At 42.7% G+C, this 24,680-nt stretch overlaps 1 protein-coding gene and 1 long non-coding RNA gene across 3 annotated transcripts in view; both read right to left on the reverse strand.

Moving 5' to 3' along the window:
* Positions 1 to 198: 198 nt before the first annotated feature.
* The window catches only part of PCCB (propionyl-CoA carboxylase subunit beta), a 74,688-nt gene continuing 50,206 nt past the window's right edge, over positions 199 to 24,680 (reverse strand). For both annotated transcript variants that reach the window (XM_035278844.3, XM_008983777.5), the window contains 7 exons: positions 23,352 to 23,433; positions 11,462 to 11,585; positions 3,857 to 3,964; positions 3,518 to 3,618; positions 2,736 to 2,834; positions 1,637 to 1,736; positions 199 to 578 (listed from right to left, as the gene is read on the reverse strand). In XM_035278844.3, the coding sequence (XP_035134735.1) occupies positions 457 to 578; positions 1,637 to 1,736; positions 2,736 to 2,834; positions 3,518 to 3,618; positions 3,857 to 3,964; positions 11,462 to 11,585; positions 23,352 to 23,433 (736 nt within the window). In that variant the 3' untranslated portion in view covers positions 199 to 456. The remainder of the gene's footprint in view (positions 579 to 1,636; positions 1,737 to 2,735; positions 2,835 to 3,517; positions 3,619 to 3,856; positions 3,965 to 11,461; positions 11,586 to 23,351; positions 23,434 to 24,680) is intronic.
* LOC144579925 (uncharacterized) lies at positions 21,967 to 22,516 on the reverse strand. Its single transcript, XR_013528627.1, has 2 exons — positions 22,435 to 22,516; positions 21,967 to 22,191 (listed from the first exon to the last, which is right to left on the reverse strand). It is a non-coding gene; the product is annotated as an uncharacterized LOC144579925 (long non-coding RNA).

Raw genomic sequence — 24,680 nt, forward strand, 5'->3', positions numbered from 1 at the left:
ACTCAGGAGGCTGAGGCAGGAGAATTACTTGACCCTGGGAGGCAGAGGCTGCAGTGAGCCAAGATCGGGCCACTGCACTCCAGCCTGGACAACACAGCAAGACTCTGGCTTAAAAAAAAAAAAAAAAAAAAGCTTGAGAGAAAATACCCAGAGGTGTGAAATAAAAATCAGCTCTAGGAAATAACACTATCTGTACTATTTTCTTTCCAGTTTTATTGATTTTTGAGATTTCCACCATAAAAATTTGAATTTATGCTCAAAAAATACAAATTAAAATTTTTAATAAATAATTTTACAGTAAGGCACAAAAGAGATCTTTCTAGAATTTAATAAACTTAGTCATTCTAAGTTATTACTGGTATTTGGATTCCCAGGTTTCATGATTGCAAAAGGCAGGGATGGGATGTGAATGGGCAGACAGTAATTCAGTTCTTGGTTTCTTTTCCTTTGATTTGTTTACAATGGAATATTTGCATGTTTTCTCCAAGGACGTTGTACCTTCTTGCTGGCCAAGACATCCAGGTCACAGCAGATTCGGGCACGTGTGGAAGAAGGTTGGATGATGTCATCCACAAACCCTGGTGAAGCACAGAAAAGGGAGTGGATCATCTGCACCCCCAGATGATGCCTTCCCTCAACCTTCTGCTCAGCCTGGGCACCATCCCTAGGGCCAGCAGTATGAGCAGCGCCCAACCTGATACAGAGTGGGTACCCCATGAATCCTCCCTTGCATCCCAACAGCTGGCCTGTTCTGACACGTCCCCAACTTCTGGCCTAAGAGCATTGGGCAAGAAAAGGAAATTTTTTTTTCCTACACGTTCCCTGTACCTTGCTTGCTCCAATGCCTCTATCCTGCCACAATTAATTCAATAGGAAACACAGTTAAGAAAACACATCTAGATTTTCAAAAACAGCTACAACAATTCCTCCTATCCTTGTACACAGTTCTGCAACGTGACGTGACGTTACCACTTCTCTCATCGAGAGGTTAATTTGTATTCCTTCACTTAACCTTGTGAGTTTCTTTGGCCAATAAAATGTGGCAAAATTGACACTGTGCAGCTTCCAAACCTAAGCCTCCGCTTCCCTTTGCCCTCTTACTACTCTCGTGACACCATGTAAGGAAGCCTGGACTAGCCTCCTCAAGGGTGAGAGGCTAGGTGGAGAGAGAGTCTAGCTAACAGACAGAAACTACCAAGTGAGTGACCATTCTGGACTGTCAAACCCCAGAATGACTAGAGCTGTGTGGGTGACCCCAGGCAAGACCAGCAGAAGAACCACTAAGCTGGGCCCAGACCAAACTGTGGACCCCACAGAGCCATAAGCAGAGGGGAAAATGGTAGGTAGTTTAAGCCACTGAGTTACAGGGTGGATTTCTGCACAGCACTAGATAACTGAAACACCACCTAGAAATTTAATACACTTGGGCAATGTTGTTTAAATCGTGGTTACAAAAGCAGCCTGTCCCACTGTCCTTAGTCCTAAGTGATGACTACCCAGGGACAGCTCCAACCCTCATTAGTCAACAGATTAGACTGCAAAGGCAAAAAGGCAGTTATGTGACACTTTCTGTAGAGAAAGAATGAGCAAGTGACCAAACAAACAAACAAAGCTGCCCTCTCCACCTCGGTCCCACCTCTCACTGCTGCAGGGAAAGGGTTGGCAAACTTCTCGATGTACTCTGCCTGTGCAGCTTCCACATTCTCATGCCCCTTGAAGATGATCTCCACAGCACCCTGTGATCAGAGGAGTTCATGAATCACTGATGGTCCCAACCTGGACAGACCTCCTTCAACCCACTATCACTGTGTGTGGCTGCAAATTTCTTGGTAAATCAGTGTACTTGGGGGAAGTGCCAGCTCTAAAGGCCAGAGCATAAAGAGAGGCACTGCCTGGGGCCGTCAGGACACAAGGGGCTGCATGATGGGATGGGATGCTTCCTTGTGGCCTCTATCAGGGGCAGTCAGGCAAAAGCCAGTAGCTTCTCTCCCTAGAGCCCATTCTCCCATCTCCATTTGTACTCATCATGCTTCTTTGAGCCAAAGATGTTAGCCCTGTTTTCCATTATTAAATGCACAGTCTCATATCAAGGGGAATTTAAAGCATTATTTCTCTTTTTCAGTACCATGAGACCTGAGTATACAATTCGGTGGCCAGAGTGAACTGGAAATTAAAAGGATTGGCCTTCAAGTCAGAGCACCTATAAGTCAGCTCTGAGGGGACCTGCAAGTTAATCTGATTCAACCACAGTAGCTACTTCAAAGCAGGGAAGGAGTGAGGAATAGGTCAAGCAACATGAAGCACCTTGTCCAACGTCACCAGGGTCAGACCTACAGTTCAGCTTCTTATAAGCTTCAAAGAGTAGCTCTGGGGCCCTCCCTGGAAGCTGAGGTGGAGTGGGAGAATGTCCACTCCTCCTAGAGGTGACTTCAGTTGACTCAATCCTTTGCCCCCTTTACTTACAATCCCAAAACCCATTCAGGACCCTCTCATTTTCTTTTCACCTGCCCCACCCACCTTGGCATGAAGACACCAGTGTGGGCCTGAAGAAAGGGTACAGGATGGGAGGCAAAGGCATCTCTGAAGCCCCAGGAAGGAGACTTGCCAAGGTCCAGGCCCCACTCGCCTCAGTCCTGGCTCACCTAGGGGCCCCTGCCTCTCTCCAACATGCCTTGAGCATGTACTAGGAGAGTACAGTCCTTGGATCCAGAAAGGGAAAAGCTAGATGCCCTCACCTTTGCTCCCATGACTGCAATCTCTGCTGTGGGCCAGGCATAGTTGGTGTCACCACAAAGGTGCTTAGAGCTCATGACATCATAGGCACCTCCATAGGCCTAAAAAGGATCCAAATGCCAAATGTTAGAGCCTGAGACAACCAGCTCATGTCCCTGAAAGACCCCAGGAAGCCAGGTAAAATGGGGACAAAAAACAAAAATGGCCCTCCTGGGCTCCTGAAGGCCCACGGTCTGGAAGGCCTTTCAAAGTTAATACTCATCATCTTTTCTGGCCTTTTCCCACATTGCTTTTAGTTCCCTTATGTTAAACGACCACAGACGGTCGGGCACGGTGGCTCAAGCCTGTAATCCCAGCACTTTGGGGGGCTGAGGCAGGTGGATCACGAGGTCAAGAGATGGAGACCATCCTGGTCAACATGGTGAGATCCCGTCTCTACTAAAAATACAAAAAGTTAGCTGGGCATGGTGGCGGGTGCCTGTAGTCCCAGCTGCTCGGGAGGCTGAGGCAGGAGAATTGCCTGAACCCAGGAGGCAGAGGTTGCGATGAGCCAAGATCGCGCCATTGCACTCCAGCCTGGGTAACAAGAGTGAGACTCCATCTCAAAAAAAAAAAAAAAACCACAGACATCTCTGCAGGATTGGGAACAATGTCCTCAAGAGATCTTTTTAAGGATGAACAAGATGTACTCCTTCCAGTCCTGGTAAAACTCAGCCAGACCTCCCACCAGGATGATGCTGTAGGAAAGTGAGCAGGGTCATGGCCTCCAACATGAGGTCCTCACCTTTCTGGTGATGACTGTGACTTTGGGCACAGTTGCCTCAGCAAATGCGTAGAGAAGCTTGGCGCCATGCCGGATGATGCCGCCATATTCCTGTGCTGTGCCTGGGCATGAGGAAGAGTTACTAGACACAAGTCCTCACATAGTTTACCAGCCACTCTCAGCTGTGAGGTTTTTCCCACCTCTGGAGAGGGCCATTCCTTACATAGCCCTATGTTCTGGACACCCAGAATATATGGAGAAGTCACAAGTCCTAAGGGAGTTCCACAAGATCTCCAAATAAAGTGGGTGCCTTACTGGGCAAAGTCAATTCTCCTAGCCCCTACTCTGTCAATGACTTACCAGGTAGAAAGCCAGGGACATCAACAAAAGTGATGAGTGGAATATTGAATGCATCACAGAATCTGACAAAACGAGCCCCTTTCACAGATGAATTAATATCCAAGCATCCTAGAAAGAAAGAGATTATCCATACTGAGTATCCAGGCAATTTTCAGTTCTACCCACAATGGGAATTTGTTTTATAACATCTGGTAAGTTTCCTAAGGCCTCCCCAGCCATATAGAACTGTGAGTCTATTAAACCTCTTACCTTTATAGAATACTCAGTCTCAGGTAGTATCTTTATAGCAGTGTGAAAACAGATTAATACAACCATTAACCCCAAAAAAACCAAAACTCCAAAATACTTAGGTATAAACCTCGCAAAACACATACAAGATGTATATGAGGAAAACCGTAATGCTTTTTTTTTTTGAGACAGAGTTTTGCTCTTGTTGCCCAGGCTGGAGTACAATGGCACAATCTCGGTTCATCACAACCTCCACCTCCCGGGTTCAAGCAATTCTCCTGCCTCAGCCTCCCGAGTAGCTGGGATTACAGGTATGAGCCACCATGCACAGCTAATTTTGTATTTTTAGCAATGTTTCTCCATGTTGATCAGGCTGGTCTTGAATTACTGATCTCAGATGATCTGCCTACCTCCGCCTCCCAAAGTGCTGGGATTACAGGCATAAGCCATTGAGCCTGGCCTTTTTATTTAATCCATATATATTTTTTAGTTATTAACATTATTATTATGTTTTTCTTTTTTTTTTTTGAGATGGAGTCTCACCTGTCACCCAGGCTAGAGTACAATGGCACAATCTCGGCTCACTGCAACCTCCTCCTCCTGGGTTTAAATGATTCTCCTGCCTCAGCCTTCCAAGTAGCTGGGATTACAGGCAGCCGCCACCACACCCAGCTATTTTTGTATTTTTAGTAAGTACAGTGTTTCATCATGTTGGTTTCACCATCTCGTCTCACTGCAACCTCCGCCTCCTGGGTTCAAATGATTCTCCTGCCTCAGCCTCCCGAGTAGCTGGGATTACAGGGACCCACCACCACGCCCAGCTATTTTTTGTATTTTTATTAAGGATGGTGCTTCACCATGTTGGCCAGGCTGGTCTCAAACTCCTGACCTCTTGATCTGCCTACCTTGGCCTCCCGAAGTGCCGGGATTACAGGTGTAAGCCACCATGTCCGGCCAGAAAACAGTAATTTTTTTTTTTTTTTTTTTGAGACAGAGTCTCGCTCTGTTACCCAGGCTGGAGTACTGTGGCACCATCTCAGCTCACAGCAACCTCTGCCTCCCAGGTTCAAGTGATTCTTGTGCCTCAGCCTCGCCAGCAGCTGGGACTACAACAGGCGTGTGCCACCAAGCCCAGCTAATTTTTGTATTTTTAGTAAAGATGGGGTTTCACCATGTTGGCCAGGCTAGTCTCAAATTCCTGGCCTCAAGTGACTCACCTGCCTCAGTCTTCCAAAGTGCTGGGATTATAGGCATGAGCCACTGCATCTGGCTGGAAAATGATAAAATTCTGAAAAAAGAACTAAAGACGCCAGGCACTGTGGCTTATACCTGTAATCCCAGAGCTTTGTGAGGCTGAGGTAGGAGGGCTACTTAAAGCCAGAAGTTCAAGACTAGCCTGAGCGACACAGTGAGACCTAGTTTCTACAAAAAATAAAAAATAAAATTAGCCAGGCATAGAGGTGCACACCTGAGTAGTCCCAGCTGCTCAGGAGGCTGAAGTGGGAGGATCACTTGAGCCCAGGAGTTTGAGGTTGCAGTGAGCTGTAACTGTATCACTGCATTCTAGCCTAGGCAATAGAGCAAGATCCTGTCTTTAAAAGAAAGAAAAGAAATGTAAAAGTAACTAGATAAAACTGGTACCGCCATCAAGGAAAACAGAATGAAGGCTCCTCCAGAAATTGAAAGAGAACTACCATTATGATCTAACAATTCCACTGTGGGTACAGATACCCAGAGAAACTGAAGTCAGTACCTCAAGGAAATGTCTGCACCCCCATGCTCACTGCAACATTATTCACAATAGCCAAGGTATGGAAACAATCTAAGTACCTAACGATAAACGAATGGATAAAGAAAACATCACAGTCACACATACAATGTAATGTTATTCAACCATAAAAAATAGGGAGCCAGACATGGTGACTCACGTCTGTAATTCCAGACTTTGAGAGGCCAAGGCAGGAGGACTGCTTGAGCCCAGGAATTCGAGACCAGCCTGGGCAACAGTGTAAGACCCCATTTCTACCAAAAATACAAAAAATTAGTTGGGCATGGTGGTGCATGCCTGTAGTCCCAGCTGCTCGAAAGGGTTGCTTGAGCCCAGAAGGTAGATCAAGGCTGCAGTGAGCCATGATCACACCACTGTACTCCAGCCTGGGCAACAGAGCAAGACTCTATCTCAAAAAGAAAGAAAGAAAGAAAAAAGGCCAGGCACAGTGGCTCATGCCTGTAATCCCAGCACTCTGAGAGGCCGAGGGAAGAGGATCACCTGAGGTCAGTAGTTCAAGACCAGCCTGATCAACATGGTGAAATCCCATCTTAAAAACAAAAAGAAAGAAGAAGGAAATACTACTATTTGCAAAAAAAAAAAAAAAAAAACAACAAAAAACAAAAAAGATGAATTTGAGGAACATTAAGCCAAGTAAAATAAGTCAGCCATAGAAAGATAAATACTGTTACAAGCTCATACTGTGGAATCTAAATAAGTCATATTTATAGAAATAGAGTGTAAAACAGTATTTGCCAAGGGCTTTGGAGTGGGGAGAATGGAAAGATACTGGTCAGGCCGGGCATGGTGGCTCACTCCAGCATTTTGGGAGGCCAAGATGGGTGGATCACCTGAGGTCAGGAGTTTGAGAGCAGCCTGGCCAACATGAAGAAACCCCATTTCTACTAAAAATACAAAAAATTAGCCATGTGTGGTGGCACGCGCCTGTAGTCCTAGCTACTCGAGACACTGAGGCACAAGAATCACTTAAACCCAGGAGGCGGAGGCTGCAGTGAGCAGAGATCACGCCACTGCACTTCAGCCTGGATGACAAGGTGAGACTCAGTTTCAAAAAGAAAAAGAAAGCTATTGGTCAGAGAGTACAAATTTTCAGTTAGAAAATGATTAAGTCCTGAGACTCTTACACCAAGGTGACTATAGTTAATAATACTGATTATATACTAGAAATTTGCTGAGAGTAGATTTTAAGTGTTTTTGTCACAATGAAAAAGTAACTATGTGAGGTGATGAATCTGTTAACTTGTTAAATTATATGTATATCAAATAATCCCACTGTACACCTTAGACACAATTTTTATTTGTCAGTTATACCTCAATAAAAAGGGAAGACAACAACTAAACAGAGAATCCATGTTCGAGGATAGGAAGACTCAACACAGACGGTCCCCAACTTAGGGTTAGGTTTGACTTACAATTTTTCAACTCCATGATGGGTTTACTGGAGTATTAAATGCACTTTTCATTTATGATATTGTCAACTTCGAGCAAGTTTCTCAGAACATACCCCATCACAAACTGAGGAGTACCTGCACTGTCAAGATGTCAGTTCTTTCCAAGGTGATCTATAAATTCAATACAATTCCGGCCACGCATGGTGGCTCACGCCTTTAATCCCAGTATTTTGGAAGGCTGAGGAGGGTAGATCACCTGAGTTCAGGAGTTCAAGACCAGCCTGGCCAACATGATGAAACCCCGTCTCTACAAAAATACAAAAATTAGCCGGGTATGATAGCAGGTACCTGTAATGACGGGTGAATCACCTGAACCAAGAGGCAGAGGTTGCAGTGAGCCAAGACCGCACCACTGTACTCTAGCCTGGGCAACTGTCTCAAAAATAAATTAAATAAATAAATAAATTCAACACAATTCCAATCAAAATCCTAGCAAGTTATTTTGTGAGTATCAATGAAATACATCTAAAGTTTATATGGAAAGGCAAAAGATCCAGAAAAGCCAACACTATATTGAAGGAGGAAAAAAAAGTCAGAAGACTGATACGACCTAACTTCAAGGCTTACTGTGCTACAGTAATCAAGACACTGTGATATTGGCAAAAGAACAGATCGACAGAACAGAATGGAGAATCTAGACACGAACCCACATAAACACAGTGAACTGATGTTTGATTTAAAAAAAAAAAAAAAAGGCAAAGTGAGCTAGGTGCAATGCCAATAATCCCAGCACTTTGGGAGGCCAATGCAGGCGGACCATTTGAGGTCTGGAGTTCAAGACTATCCTGGCCAACATGGTAAAACCCCATCTCTACTAACAATACAAAAATTAGCCGGGAATGATGGTGGGTGCCTGTAATCCCAGCTACTCAGGAGACTGAGACCAGAGAGTTGCTCGAACCCGGGGAGACGGTGGTTGCAGTGAGCCAAGATCGCACCACTGCACTCCAGCCTGGGCAGTAAGCAGGACTCCATCTCAGGGGGAGTCCAGGGGGAGGAGGGAAGAACAAAGGCAATATAATGGAACAAAGACAGTCTTTTCAACAAATAATGCTGAAACAACATCCACATGCAAAATAAAAATAATTAAAATAAAAAAATCTAGATATGGACATTATACCCTCCACAAAAACTAAGTCAAAGTGGATCAGAAACCTAAATTTAAGACACAAAACCATAAAACTTCTAGACAGTAACACAGGAGAAAATCTAGAAGCCTTTGAGAATGCCAGTGGCTTTTAAGAAACAAATACAACAGGCTGGGCACAGTGGCTCTAGCCTGTTATCCCAGCACTTTGGGAGGCTGAGGTGAGCAGATTACTTGAGGCCAGGAGTTAAAGACCACCCTGGCTATTACAGTGAAATCTTGTCTCTACTAAAAATACAAAAAATTAGCCAGGCATGGTGGCACACACCTGTAGTCCCAGTTACTTGGGAGGCTGAGGCATGAGTATCACTTGAACCAGGGAGGCAGAGGCTACAGTGAACCAAGATTGCATCTCTGCACTCCAGCCTGGGTGACAGAGAGAGACTGTCTCAAAAAAATAAAAAAAGTTACAATATCAAAAGCATGATCCATGAAAGAAATCACTGATGAGCTAGACTTCATTAAAAATTTCACTCTGACAAATACACTGTCAAGAGAAGACACCCCAGATTGAGAAAAGTCTTGCAAACAACATATCTGAAAAAGGCCTGTTACTCAAATATACAAAGAACTCTTAAAACTCAACAATAAGAAAACAACCCAATTTAAAACAGGGAAAAGATCTGAACAGATACTTTATCAAAAAAGATATACAAAAGGCAAATTCATGTATGAAAAGATATGACCAGGCATGGTGGCTCACGCTGGTATCCCAGCACTTTGGGAGGCCAAGGTGGGCAGATCACAAAGTCAGAAGATCAAGACCATCCTGGCTGACATGGTGAACCCCTGTCTCTACTGAAAATACAAAAAATTAGCTGGGCATGGTGGCATGTGCCTGTAGTCCCAACTACTTGGAAGGCTGAGGCAGGAGAACTGCCTGAACCCAGGAAGCAGAAGTTGCAGTGAGCTGAGATAGCACCACACACTCCAGCCTGGGAGACAGGGCGAGACTGTCTCAAAAAAAAAAAAAAAAAGAAAAGATGCTCAACATCATATGTCATTAGGAAACTGCGAATTAGAACTAGGTATCACTATACATCCATTAGAGTAGCCAAAATCTGGAACACCGATAACACCAAATGCTGGGGAGGATGTGAAACAATGAGAACTCTCATTCATTGCTGGTGGGAATGCAAACTAGTACAGCTACTGTGAAAGAAAAAAACTATACACATTCTTACCAAACAATCTAGCTATCATGCTACTTGGTATTTCTCCAAATGCGGTAAGAACTTACATTCACACAAAAACCTGCACATGGATGTTTATAGCAGCTTTATTGCAATGCCAAAACTTGGAAGCAATTAAGATATCCTTCAGTGGGTGAATGGATAAACATGAATATTATTCAGAACTAAAAAGAAATGAGCTAACAAGCCATGAAAAGACATGGAAGAACCTTAAATGTACTTTACTTTCAAATGTAATTGAAAGACACCAATCTGAAAAGGCTACATACCGGATGACTCCAACTACGTAATATTCTTGAAAAGGCAACACTAACAACAATAAAACAACCAGTGGTCACCAGAAGGTGAGGCTGGGGCAAGGATGTACAGGCAGAGGACGGTGTATTTTTAGGGCAGTGAATCTATTTTGTATGATATGATAATGGTGGATACATGTCATTATACATTTGTCAAACCTATAGGATTTACAATACCAGGAATAAACCCTAATGTAAACTAGACTTAGGTTGATAATGATGTATCAATGAAGGTTCATTAATTTGAACAAATATACTGCTCTCACGCAGGACTTTGGTCATATGAAGGCTATGCATTTGGGAGCAGAAGGTGAACAGGAATTCTATCTACTCTCCATTCAGTTTTGCTGTGAACCTATAACTGTTCTGTAAGTCTATTTTTTATAAGGGATTAAACACTATGACCCAGTGGGATTTATCCCAGGAATGCAAAGGTGGTTCAACATAAGAAAATCAGCATAATACACTACATTAACAAAGGGAGGAACAAAAACCACACGATCATCTCAACTGAAACAAAAAAGGTATTTGACAAAATCCAACATCCTTTCATGAAAAAACAAAGAAAATCAAGAATGGATGGAAACTTCCTCCATATTATAAAGGGCATTCATGAAAAACCCACAGCTAACATCATACAGTGGTGAAAGACTAGGTTTTCCTACCTTAACATGAGCAACAAAAGAAGCATGCCCACTTTCACCACTGCAATTCACTGTATAAGAAATTCTTACCAGAGCAATTAGACAAGAAAAATAAAAGACATCCAAATTGAAAAGGAAGAAGTAAAACTATCTCTATTTGCAGAAAACATGATCCTGTATATAGACAATCCCAGCAAATCCACAAGAGGGCTAATGAACAAATTCATCAATGTTCATAATATTCACAATATTCAGCAGCATTATTCACAATAGCTAAAAGATGGAAATAACCTGTGTCCACAGACGAACAACCAAACAAAATGCAGCAATATAAATTTTAAAACAAAAGCTAACAAAGCTAATAAACAAACCCAGCAAAGTTGCAAGTTACAAGATCAATAAAAACCAGTTTTGTACGTGTGCTTTCATGAATGAACAATCCAAAAAAGAAATTGAGAGAGCAATTCCATATACAATAACATCTAAAATAATAAAACATTTAGGAAGAAATTTAACTAAAGAGGTGACAGACTTGGACACTGAAAATTACAAAACATTGCAGGAAGAAATAAAAAAAGAAGAAAAATGGAAAGACATTCTGTGTTCGTGGACTGGAAGACAATATTGTTAAGGTGTCAATACTACCCAGAGCTTGAGCCTGGGAGGGGGAGGTTGCAGTGAGCTGTCATTGTACCACTGCACTCCAGTCTGGACAACAGAGTAAGATCCTGTCTCAAAAAAAAAAAAATAGAAGGCAATGTCTGAAGAACAGGCAAAAGGCAGACAGACATCGTGAACCCAGGCTTCCCTGGCCTCCAACCCCACAACCAAGGCTTATAAAAGCTTCTTCATCCTACCTGAGGCCACCTTAGGTTGGTTGCCAACAATTCCAACAGTCCTTCCTTTCATTCTTGCAAAACCAACAACGATGTTCTTGGCATAAGTGGGCATGATCTCAAAAAATTCACGCTCATCAACAACCTGCAGGAATAAATTTACTTCTGAGCTAAAAATGATAAAGACAAGTATAAGATGTACCAACACTACAGAATGACATTTCTATTACAGAATTACAGAGGTAGAGGTAGACAGCTCCAGCTCTATCACAGGTTCTCCAAAAAAGCAGGACAATAGGCAAAGGCAGCACCTCCTCCCTGCTGGGGAGAAATGATGCAGAAAACCTCAAATGCTGCAAAGATAGACACACCAATTAAGTTTGTTTTAAAAGTTCTATTTGAATTTCGAATTTTTTATGACAACTTTATCTTTTCACTTTGAAATTATTTCCAACCTAAACAAAAGTGTCAGATCAGGCCGGTGGCTCACATCTGCAATCCCAGCACTTTGGGAAGTTGAGCTGGCTGGATCACCTGAGGCCAGGAGTTCAAGACCAGTCTGGCCAATGTGGCAAAACCCCGTCTCTACTAAAAATACAAAAAAATTAGCCTGGTGTAGTGGCAGGTGTCTGCAATCCCAGCTACTAGGGAGGCTGAGGCTGAAGAATCACTTGGACTAGGAGGCAGAGGTTGCAGTGAGCTGAGATCGTACCACTGCACTCCAGCCTGGGCAATGGAGGGAGACTCTGTCTTTTAAAAAAAAAAAAAAAAAACTCAAGAACAGTACAAAAACCATTCATATACCCTTCACCCCAATTCATTTATTAGTATTTTACCACATAAACAATTTTGCTTTTTTTGAGACAGGGTCTCCCTCTGTCACACAGGCTAGAATGCAGTGGTGTAATCATGGCTCACTGCAGCCGTGATCTCCTGGGCTCAAGGTCTTCCCAACTCAGCCTCCCAAGTAGCTAGGACCACAGCTGTGCACCACCATGGTCAGCTAATTTTTAAATTTTTAGTAAAGATGAGGTCTCGCTATGTTGCCTAGACTGGTCTCAAACTCCTGGGCTCGAGCAATCCTCCTGCCTTGGTCTCCCAAAGTACTGCGATTACAGGCATGAGCCATTGTGCCTGACCCTCACTCTCTCTTTTCTACATATAAACCCACAAGAACACTCCTTTTTATAACTGCAGTGATATTATCAAGAAATAAACATTACCACGATACTTTTTGAGACAGGGTTTTGCTCTGTGACCCAGGCTGGAGAGCAGTAGCATGATCACAGCTCATTGCAGCCTTGATTACCAGGGTTCAAGCAATCCGCCCACCTCAGCCTTCCAAGTAGCTAGGACTACAGGTACATGCCATCATGGCCAGTTAATTTTTGTATTTTTTATAGAGACAGGGTCTTGCTATGTTGCCCAGGTTGGTCTCAAACTCCTGGGCTCAAGCAATTCACCCGCCTCAGCCTCCCAAAGTGCCACGACTACAAGCCACCATGCCCAGCTCACAACACTATTTTTTTTTTTTTCCAAGACAGTCTCGCTTAGTCGCCCAGGCTGGAGTGCAGTGGTGCGATCTAGGCTCACTGCAACCTCCGCCCCACCCGGGTTCAAGTGATTCTCCTTCCTCAGCCTCCCGAGTACCTGGGATTACAGATGCATGCTACTGTGCCCAGATAATTTTTTTTGTATTTTTAGTAGACATAGGATTTCACCATGTTGGCCAGGATGGTCTTGATCTCTTGATCTGCCCACCTTGGCCTCCCAAAGTGGTGGGATTGTAGGCGTCAGCCACCATGCTCGGCCACTATTTCTTAGTATATAACATTGTTCAAGTTTGCCAATTGTTCCAATAGCATCCTTTATAGCAGCACAAACAACACAATTCTGGTCCAGAACCTGAGCCAGGATCACAAGGCGCTTTTAGTGGTCATGTCTCCTTAGGCTCCTTTACCTTTCCCCTCTCCATCTCTGTCTTTCATAATCATGACATCTTTGAAGACAACAGACTGATTAATTTGTAAAGCATGCCTTTTATTTGGGTTCCTTTGGTATTTCATGTTTAATTTTGAGCTAAGTCTTTCTGCAGGAATATCACAGAAGAAACATTCTCATCAAGAGGCACAAGGTATTGATCTGTCCATTTGTTCATTGTCCACTGATAGTGGTATCTGCCAGGTTTCCTGGTAAAATTACTATTTCTCCAATTTAATAAGAATTTTGTGGGGAAATACTTTGAGACTCCATGAAATCCTGTTCTTCAAACTTTAATCATTAATCTAGTTCTTCATCCACTAGGTTTAGCATGTAACATCCATTAATGATTCTTGCCTAACTCATTACTGTCAAGATAGTTGCCAGTGTTTTTTTTTTTGAGAAAGGGTCTTGCTCTGCCACTCAAGTGGGAGTGCAGTAGAACAATCTCATCTCACTGCAACCTCTACCTCCCAGGCTCAAGCAATCCTCCCACCTTAGCCTCCCTAGCAGCTGGGATCACAGGTACACACCACCATACCTGGCAAATTTATATTTTTATATATATATATATATATATATATATATATATATATATATATATATATATAGTTGTTGTTGTTGTTGTTGAGACGGAGTTTCGCTCTTGTTACCCAGGCTGGAGTGCAATGGCATGATCTCGGTTCACCGCAACCTCCGCCTCCTGGGTTCAGGCAATTCTCCTGCCTCAGCCTCCCGAGTAGCTGGGGCTATAGGCATGCACCACCATGCCCAGCTAATTTTTGTATTTTTAGTAGAGACGGAGTTTCACCTTGTTGACCAGGATAGTCTCGATCTCTTGACCTCGTGATCCACCCGCCTTGGCCTCCCAAAGTGCTGGGATTATAGGCATGAGCCACCACGCCCAGCCAATATTTTTAGTATAGACAGGGTTTCAGCATGTTGGCCAGGCTGGTCCCAAACTCCGGAGGTCAAGCAATCTGCCCACCTCAGCCTCCCAAAGTGCTGGGATTATAAGTGTGAACCACCATGCGCAGCCCAAATGGCGAGTTTTCCAATTCCACTTTTCCTTCTCCATTTATTAGCTGGCATCTACTGCAAGACAAATCTTTGTCTTTCCCATTTAATTATATGGTATCAGTATGAACTTACAGATTTTTGTTTTATTCTATGGATTAGAATCTTTCACCATCATTTTATGTTCAAATTGTCCTATATTTGCCAAAGTTCCTTCACACGGGTTCCTGTGTCCTTCTAAAGTGTCCCCATCATTCTTTGAGCACTACCTTACCTTTTGGAATTATCTTACTTTCTGGTTCATCTTGGTTTTTTTCCTGCCCCAGCCCCACAATCAGCCATTTCTCCAAAAGGCCTGGGTTCCTTTTAGTGGTATATACGACTTCTTCTAAAATGTCCGAAGTACAGCTATATGAAAAATCATGCATTCATGCTGATAATTCTAATTCTACTCCAATGCATCTATAGGGTTCATTCTAGGTATTCTTCTCTTGCCATATTCACAACTCCCTTCTCCAACAGCAGAAATCTTGCTGACACTATCCTCAAAATGTACTTATTTATTGGATCCTCAAATACAGAGAAAAGTTTCAGAATTGCTAACTTATCAAACTACAAAAAAACAGACCTACTAACTAGAATGTTTTTACAGCTATTTCCGTCTTTAAAGGTATACAGTCAAAATACAAGTTCAAAAGTCATTCATTTAAAACAGGTTGTTTGTATTTCATTTTAAAGGTTTTCCTCAGTCTTGATTTTATTTAATATGTAAAATATTAATAGTGTTCCTTCCCCAACCCTTCCACCCTAGTCTCACCCACCCTGTTAATCTCATTATTTCCTGATGTACTATTTACGTGTTTGCATTTGTATCTTTTAATTTACCCTTTTATCTTACATGGAAAGTAACAGTACACTCTTTTGCACTTTGAATTTTTTCACTTAATATATCCTTGGAATCACTTCCTATCAGTTCATACAGATCTTCATTCCTTCTCACTTCCGCACAGTACTATACTACGTGATGCACCAATTTATTCAACCAATCTCCTACATGCGGCTCACATTGTTTTAAAATTTACATTTAGGTTAAAGTATCTCACCATTACAATGACAATGTAATGGTAGTAACCTCGTACATCTGTAATTTCGTAAGGTGGAAAGTGTAATCTTCAAGTAAATTGCTGGGAATGGGACTGCCGGGTTGAAGGGCAAATGCGAATTTGGTCCTGAATAATACCAGAGACCCCTATCAGCAATGCGCAAGAGTGCCTGCTTCCCCACTGACTTTCCAATGGAGTTTTCAGGGTTTTTATTTTTAGCCAAGCTATGAGAAAATCGTGTCATTTGAATTTGTATGTCTAGCATTATGTATGAGGTTGAACATATTTTGACATGTTTAAGGTCCATTTTATATGTTTTTTGTGAAGCTTTCTATTCGTGGTTTTCTGCCCAGTTTTCTATCGGTGTTGGTCATTAAGCCCCCAGCCTAAGAGCTCTTTATTAAGAATATTCATACTGGGGCTGGGCGCGGTGGCTCACGCCTGTAATCCTAGCACTTTGGGAGGCCAAGGTGGGTGGATCACCTGAGGTCAGGAGTTCAAGACCAGCCTGACCATCATGGTGAAACCCCATCTTATAAAAATAATTAAAAGAATATTCATACTCTGAAATACATGCTGCACAGAGTTTCTTCTAGCGTACTGGTTGTCTTTCAACTTTGTTTACAGTTTTTTGCTATCAAGACTGGGATTTAAAACTTTTTTTACATACTCAGCTTTGTCTATCTTTCACTGAAATTAGTTTTTTAGTTACAGTTCAAATGCATTTCTAAAACCTCCTCTAAGGTTTCAGAGGAATTCATTTGTTTTCTTTTAGTGCTTGTATGGATTCACTGATATTTAGTTCTGACTCATATGTAATTTATTTTTGTACAAGGTGTGAAGTATGAATCTAATTTTATATTTTCCTAAATGGCTAGCCAGTTGCCCCAGAATCATTTATTAAAAGCTAATTTTTGTCCCTGAGATTTGAGAAAATATCATCATATACAGTCAAGCACTGCACAATGAGCTTTTGGTCAATGATGACTGCCTATAGGAAGGTGGTCCCATTGTAATACCGTATTTTTACTGTACCCTTTTTATGTTTAGATACATACTTACCATTGTGTTACAACTGCTGGACAGGTTTGCAGCCTAAGAGCAATAGGCTGTACCACAGATCCTAGGCGTGTAATAGGCTATACCATCTAAGTTTGTGAAAGCACACTCTATGATGTTCACACAAAGACACTGCCTAATGATGTATTTCTCAGAACATATCCCCGTTGTTAAGCAACGTGTGACTGTACTAAAATTCTGTATGTACTTGAGTCTATTTTAGTCTATTTCTGGCTCTTTTATTCTATTCCACTGGTCTATTTATGTGCCTGTATTACCGTTTTAACTATAGGATGCTTTAATATAAAACATGGCTATTCCCCACTTACAGCTTTTCTTTTGCAGTTTATTCTTAGGCATTCTTGCACTTTTGTTTTTCCATATAAACTTTTGTATAAACTTATCTAGTTCTATTTTTAAAAAACTGTTTATTGGGATTGCCTTAAATTTATAAAACAACTTAAGAATCAACGTTTTCATGACATTAACCCCAAGAACAAGGAATGTCTTTCCATTTGTTCAAGTTTATGTTTTGTTTTGCACAGACAAGGTCTCACTATATTGCCCAAGACAGTCTTGAACTGCTGGGCTCAAGGGATCTTCCCTCCTCAGCTTCCTAAAATGCTTGGATTACAGATGTCAGCCACCATGGCTGGCCTACTTTCGATTTTCAAAAGTGTTTTTAAGTTCACCCTGGGCTGGGCATGGTGGCTCACACCTAAAATCCCAGCACTTTGGAAGACCAAGGTGGATGGATCGCTTGAGCCCAGGAATTCAAGACCAGCCTGGGCAACATAGCAGGACCTCTTCCTACAAAAAATAAATACTCAATTAGGTGGGTGTGGTGGCGCATGCCTGTAGTCCCAGCTGATGTAAGAGGATTGCTTGAGCCCAGGAGGTCAAAGCTGCAGTGAGTTGTGACTGGGCCACTGCACTCCATCCTGGGTGAGAGAGACCCAGGAAAAAAAAGTTAATTTGCCCTACACAGCTTCTATGCATTTTCTGTTAAAATTATTACTAAACATTTTATCTTCTTGTTACTATGTAAAAGATGCTTTTACTCTACCATAATTGGTTACTGCTTATGTATATGAAGATTTCCATGTTAATTGTGTACCCTCTTCAAGTACTGTAGTGTAATAATAAATTCTCTAGAGTTTTCTTGAATATTATAATACTCTACCACCTACAATACAGCTTAACATCTTTCCCAAGGCTTTTGCCTCTAATTGGTCCTCTTCTTGTCTAACTGCATTGGTTAATATTTCCAAAACAATGTTAAATAAGAATGGAAGCAATGGGCATCCAGTACTTGTTCCTAATCCTGGTAGAAGCTAGTCATTTCTTATTAGGTGAGACGCTGGCTTTTGAAACGGTCTATACCAAATTTTATCATATTAAAAAAGTATTATTCAATTCCTGTTTTCTGAAGTCTATCAGGAATAGGTATTGATCCTTCTTAAAGGCTTTCTTCAGCATCTATATAAATAATTGCAATTTTTCTTGCTACATGTGTTAATACAGTGTATGACTGGGTTTCCTAGAACCAATCGTGAATTTCTAGGATAAATCCCATTTGGCCACATACATAATTTTAACAAGATAAGCAAGATAAAACTGAAATCTTAAGTACTACCTTTATCAGGTTCAGGTATCGACATTGTACTACTTCTTTAAAAAAAAAACTTTGGAAGGTTCTTGTGTGTTTTGTTTACTTTCTATGCTCTGGAAGAATTTATGTAGCATTAGGACTATTTGGCCTTTAAAGGTCTCAGAAATTCCATATGAAACTATTTGGGCCTGGTGTTTTTTGTTTGTTTGAGACAGAGTTTTGCTCTGTCACCGAGGGTGGAGTGCTGTGGCACAAACATGGTTAAGCGCCTGCCTCAACTTCCTGGGTTCAAGTGACCCTCCCACCTTGGCCTCCCCAGTAGCTGGGACTACAGGTGCATAACACCATGCCTGGCTAATGTTTTTCTTTTTTGAGGTGGAGTTTCACTCTTGTCACCCAGGCTGGAGTGCAATGGCATGATCTCAGCTCACCCCAACCTCCACCTCCTGGGTTCAAGCAATTCTCCTGCCTCAGCCTCCTGAGTACCTGGGATTACAGGCACGCACCACCATGCCCAGCTAATTTTGTATTTTTGGTAGAGACAGGGTTTCAGACCAGAGTCAGGCCGGTCTCAAACTCCCAATCTCAGGTGATCTGCCTGCCTTGGACTCCCAAAGTGCTGGTATTACAGGTGTGAGCCACTGCGCCTGGCCAGACCTTTTTTTTAAAAAGCAAATTACAAAAGTGTAATAATACAATACTTTTTGAGTTAAAAGTAAACATATGGACCAGGCACAGTTGCTTAAGCCTGTAATATAGTAATCTGGGAGGCCGAGGCCAATGGATCACTTGAAGCCAGGAGTTCGAGACCAGCCTGGCCAACATGGTGAAACCCCACACCTCTACTAAAAATAGAGAGAAGGAGAAAAGAAAAAGAAAAATTTCCAGCCTGGCCAAGACAGTGAAACCCCGTCTCTACTAAAAATACAAACATTAGCCAGGCGTGGTGGCAGGTGCCTGTAATCCCAGCTACTCAGGAAGCTGAGGCAACAGAATCGCTTGAACCCAGGAGGTGGAGGTTGCAGTGAGCCGAGGTCGCGCCACTGCACTCTAGCCTTGGCAACAGAGCAAGACACTGTCTCAAAAAACAAAAAACAAACAAAAAAAGAAAAATGTGAAAACCTGGAAGAAATAGGTAATTTATAGAAAAAAAATACACTAAAATTAACCTCAAAGGAGATGAAGTTTAAAGAAATGATTTACATTAAATCAAGAGGAAATTATCAAAAGCCACTCCTGCTCCACAAAAAAGCACTAGACCTGGACCTGGGAACTTCACAGGAGAACTCTACCAAATCTTTTAAGAATAATCCCAATATTATTTAACTTTTTTCAGGGCGCAGAAAAAGAAAACTTCAAAATTATTTTTATGAAGTGTTATAAACTAAACTGTGTCCACACAAATTCAAATGTTGATAAGCTAACCCTCAATGTGACTATATTTGGGCCAGGCAGAGCAGCTCATGCCTGTAATCCCGGCACTTTGGGAGGCCAAGGAGGGTGGATCACCAGTGGCGAAAACCCATCTCCACTAAAAATATAAAAATTAGCTGGGCATGGTGGCACACACCTGTAATCCTGGCTACTTGGGAGGCTGAGGCAGAAGAGAACCTGGAAGGCAGAGGTTGCAGTGAGCCAAGATCTCACCACTGCACTCGAGCCTGGGTAAAAGAACAAGACTCCATCTCAAAGAAAAAAAAAAGTGACTTTGGAGAGGGACTTTCCAGAGGTAATTAATGTTAAATGGGGTCATAAGAAGGGAACCCTAATCTGATAGGACTGGAATTCTTTTAAGAATTGGGAAGAGCCAGTCTGGGCAACATAGTAAGATGCCATCTCTATAAAAAAAATTTTAAAATTAACCAGATGTGGTAGCATGCAACTCTAGTCCCAGCTATAGCTACTCAGGAGGCTGAGGTGGGAGGATCACTAGAGCACAGGAGGTCAAGGCTGCAGAGAGTCAAGGTCATACCACTGCACTCCAGCCTGGGTAACAAAGCAAGACCTGTCTTTGAGGGGGCAAAAAAAAGGGGGGGAGAAGACACCAAAGATATCTCTCTCTCTCTCTCTCTCTCTCTCTCTCTCTCTCTCTCTCTCACGCACACAGAGCAAATGACTGTGATGACACAGCAAGAAGGTAGTCCACAAGCCACGAAGAGAGACACCTCAGAATGAAGCCAATCCTGCCAATGCCATGATCTTGGACTTCTAGCCTCCAGAATTGACAGAAAATAAATTTCTGCTGTTTAAGCTATCCAGTTTATGGTATTTTCTTATGGTAGCCCTAGAACACTAACACATAAAGAAAATACAGGCCAGGTGTGGTGGCTCATGCCTGTGATCCCAGCACTTTGGGAGGCCGAGGCAGATGTATCACCTGAGGTCACGAGTTCAAGACCAGCCTGGCCAACATGGTGAAACCCCATCTCTACTAAAAGTACAAAAATTAGCCAGGCATGGTGGTGCTTGCCTGTAATCCCAGCTACTTGGGAGGCTGAGGTAGGAGAACCAGTTGAACCCAGTGGAGGTTGCAGTCAGTCAAGATAGTGCCATTGCTTTTCAGCCTGGACAAAAAGAGCAAAACTCCGTCTCAAAAAACAAAATTAAATAAATAAGTAAATCAAATATAACATTGATACCAAAATTTGATTTTAAAATACCTAAATAAAAATACTAGTATCGGCCAGGCTCAGTGGCTCAAGCCTGTAATCCCAGCACTTTGGGAGGCCAAGGCAGGTGGATCACGAGGTCAAGAGATTGAGACCATCCTGGTCAACATGGTGAAACCCCGTCTCTACTAAAGATACAGTAATTAGCTGGGCATGGTGGTGCGTGCCTGCAATCCCAGCTACCCAGGAGGCTGAGGCAGGAGAATTGCCTGAACCCAGGAGGTGGAGGTTGCCGTGAGCTGAGATTGCGCCATTGCACTCCAGCCTGGGTAACAAGAGCGAAACTCCGCCTCAAAAAAAAAAAAAAAAAATACTAGTATCACATAATATTAATATAAAAACTCAAAATATTAGCAAACAATATATAACTTCAGGAATTAAGGAGCAGTTTAATATTAGGAAATCCACTGGAATAGATTTATAAATAGATCTAAGGAGGAAAATCACATGATCATCTCCAAAAACACTGAAAGTGCATTTAACACTCACTCCTAATTTTAAAGACAAAATAAACAACAAAAAATATTTAAAACAGAAACCAGTTGTAACTTCAAAATGAAAAAAGATATAAATTAGGAAACACTGACAGCAGTCTTGCTAAATTTAGAAACAATACAAAGATGCCCAGAATCCCAACTCTGACTCACCATTACATTTGATATATAGGGAGCTGTGGCCAATGCAAGACAAGGAAAGAAATGACATGTAAAGTCATTGGAAAGATAAAACTTTATTTTTAGGGACGGAGTCTTGCTCTATCGCCCAAGCTGGAGTGTAGTGGCATGATCACAACTCAGGGCAGCCTCAAACACCTGGGCTCAAGCAATCCTCCCATCTCAGCCTCCCAAGTAAGTAGGACTACAGGTGACTGCCACCACACCCAGCAATTTTTTTTACTTTTTGTAGAGATGGGGACTCTATGTTGCTCAGGCTGTTCTGAGCTCCTGGTATGAAAGGATCCTCCTGCCTTGGCCTCCCAAAGCACTGGGATTATAGGCATGAGCCCTGCGCCTGGCAGAACTCTTATTTATACATAGACAGTATGCAGCCACGTTTTTAAAACCCTGAAGAAATTACAGAAAAAAATTGCAAACAATTGGAGTATTTAATAGGTAGGATATAAAACTTTATAACAAGAATCAAGAGCTATCATATATACCTAAAGAAAAAGCTAGAAGATGGCACAGTAGGAAGCACCAGGAATTGGTCTCCCGACCTGGGCAACAATTGCCTGGCAGAATCTGTCTGATGGAACTATTTTGACTCTGTGGTGTCTGTTGAAGAACTGCAACTTCCAGAAGAAGGGCTGGACTGAAAATTGGAGTTAATTTCATCTCTTAGCACAGTAGCAGCTACCCATCCCCAACCCCAGCCCCATGACAGACAGTTCTGCAAGTGTTCCTGGAGCAGTCTGCACACAGCTTACAGGAGCCGGAGTGGGCATAAAAGGACACTGTCCTCCAAACATTGAAAATCTGTGCTTGGATTGTTGACTGCTGCTTCTGATCACAGAGGTGCAGACAGAGATGGGTGGTCACTGTTGTTACAACTCACCCCATTGTTGCGAGGCTCTCCTGCTTTGGGCTGAAGTGTCTTCCAGGCAATTTAAAGGGCTGACACCTTCTTACCATCTTCATTTTTGTCTCTTCTTCTACTTTTGGGAGTCAGACAATAACTAGGACACTCAAAAACAACTGCATATACTGGGAAAATTCGAAAGTGATTGCACATGTCCCTGCAAAGGCTCAGAAAAGATCTAACGGAGACCTTAAGGTTACACCTCAGGCTAATCCTTGGTGCACAAAGAGCCTACAAAAATAAAAAAGACAAAAACAACAGGAAAGAGCAAACCCTAGGGAAGAGAGAGTATCTACTTTCTAGAGTTACTAGAGAGCCATCATGTTGTGTTATGCAAGGACCACTGAGAACACAGTGTACCCATGAGAAAGGCAAAGGCCATCTACAGATGCCCTTAGTTTGCCCAACACTGTCCCCTTTATTTAATGACCCAGGAATCTGCAGCACCAAGATAAGGTACAAATGGCTCCTATCTCCCACAGACCTCCACACATACACTTCAACCTTCTAGGATGCTCTGTGTACTCTCCTTTCTCTAGAAAGACAAACTCCCTCTGAGCAGAGGTCCCGAAAGATACTCAACAAAGATCACTCTGGCTTCATTCTAGAGTCTGGGGACATGGCCCATAATTTATGTTCCTCAGAGGGCCTTCTAAAGACTTCTGAGCTCCGCTGGCCCTAACCATTCCTATCTCCAGCCCTTGATTTCAAGTCCATCTGTGCCACTAGGCTATCTACAGCCACTAGGTCTTTCCAGAACACGCTACTCAGTAGCCACTGGTCCTGTGCCCACCTGTGTTGTCTGACATGAAGGGCTTCCTCATTAGGCCGAAGCACAGTGCCCATGTATGTGGCTGACTAGGACAGACAAGATAAGCAAATGTGGCACTTACAGAGTGTATGATGTCCACCATGTCGTAGGCTTTGGTTGATTCCAAAGGGACAATTGTGTCGAGCTCAGGAACCAGACGGTCACTTTAGGCAGAAAAAAATCAGGTATAGTCAACATAGGAAGAGCCAGTTACCTTTTGTGGGAGGGGATAGGGAAAGTCATAGGGACTGGGCCAGTTCTGTCCTTGCTGGGCTTGCAAAGCAGTCACCAAAGAGTCATTCCTTTGCAACCAAGACATTAACCGAACCTGGGACAGCATCTGGTTTTCTTTTAGAGGAAAAAATGAGCTTATTTCCCTGAATGTTACTCTTTCATTTATCTTCTCTGAATATCTCCTACATTCTGGGTACTGTGTAGGGCACTGAAGAACATTATAGTGAATAAGACACAGCCCTGGGAGATCCCAGCCCAACTTCCCAGAACATTAAAAGAACAAGGACTTAGAAATGCAAAGTCAGAGCTCTACAGAAACCACTGTGAGTTCACATTCCCTGTTAGAAGATTAATCTGCTAAAGCTCCTTTAAAAGAACAAAACTGCAGGCCCTCTGGGCAAAATCACCAGAGATGAACCTGTCACATGCAGGCTCATAGACTCTCTCCTTTCTCCTGCATCCAGGTGTCTCAGCAGAAAAGCTAAGCCCGAGTCCACTCCCACTCTGCAGGAGGACCCAGCAACGTTCCCCTCTCCAACCTCTTCTCTCCAATAGGCTTTCATTCCTTCCTGCCCAATGTGGGCAGCCAGGGCCTACAGTGACACCTTGGCTGAGGTTTGGCCTTGGGTCAGGCTAAGTGTCCATCAAGCTCAACTTCCCAAAAAGCTCTAAAATGGGGAACTGAGGGTGGCCGCACCTGCTAATAAAACCTTACTTTTCATTTGCCATATGTATATATATCTCCCTTGGAATCGCATGCAGAGGAGGTATGGCTGGGTCAAAGCAGGCTACTGGGCTCCTGGGCCATAACACCTTCAAATGATGTCCTACACCCTTCAGAAACTCCAAATAGTATAGACACTGAGAAACGCTACACCCACAGCTCTAGACCTTGTGACCATTCTCCCCTCCATGACTACACACAGTGGGCCACTGCATATGTCCCTTGAGTGGGCAGAGGCAGGCAGAGTGAGGCCCTGGCAATAGGACTCTTCAGAGCATCCCTGGCCCAGACCAGGCCCCACAGGAAGAAGTCCAAGTTTAAGCCACAGGATAATGTCTGAAAATGACCTCTTCCCAAAGAATACAATTTCAAATCCCTTCTGCAGAAGAAAGTCCAGGCCAAGTGAGTGCTTGTAATTTGGAGAGGAAATAAAATGGAACAGCCGAAGGTGTG

This window comes from Callithrix jacchus, chromosome 17 (genome assembly GCF_049354715.1).
Source record: "Callithrix jacchus isolate 240 chromosome 17, calJac240_pri, whole genome shotgun sequence".
In the NCBI taxonomy this organism is placed as follows: Eukaryota; Metazoa; Chordata; class Mammalia; order Primates; family Cebidae; genus Callithrix; species Callithrix jacchus.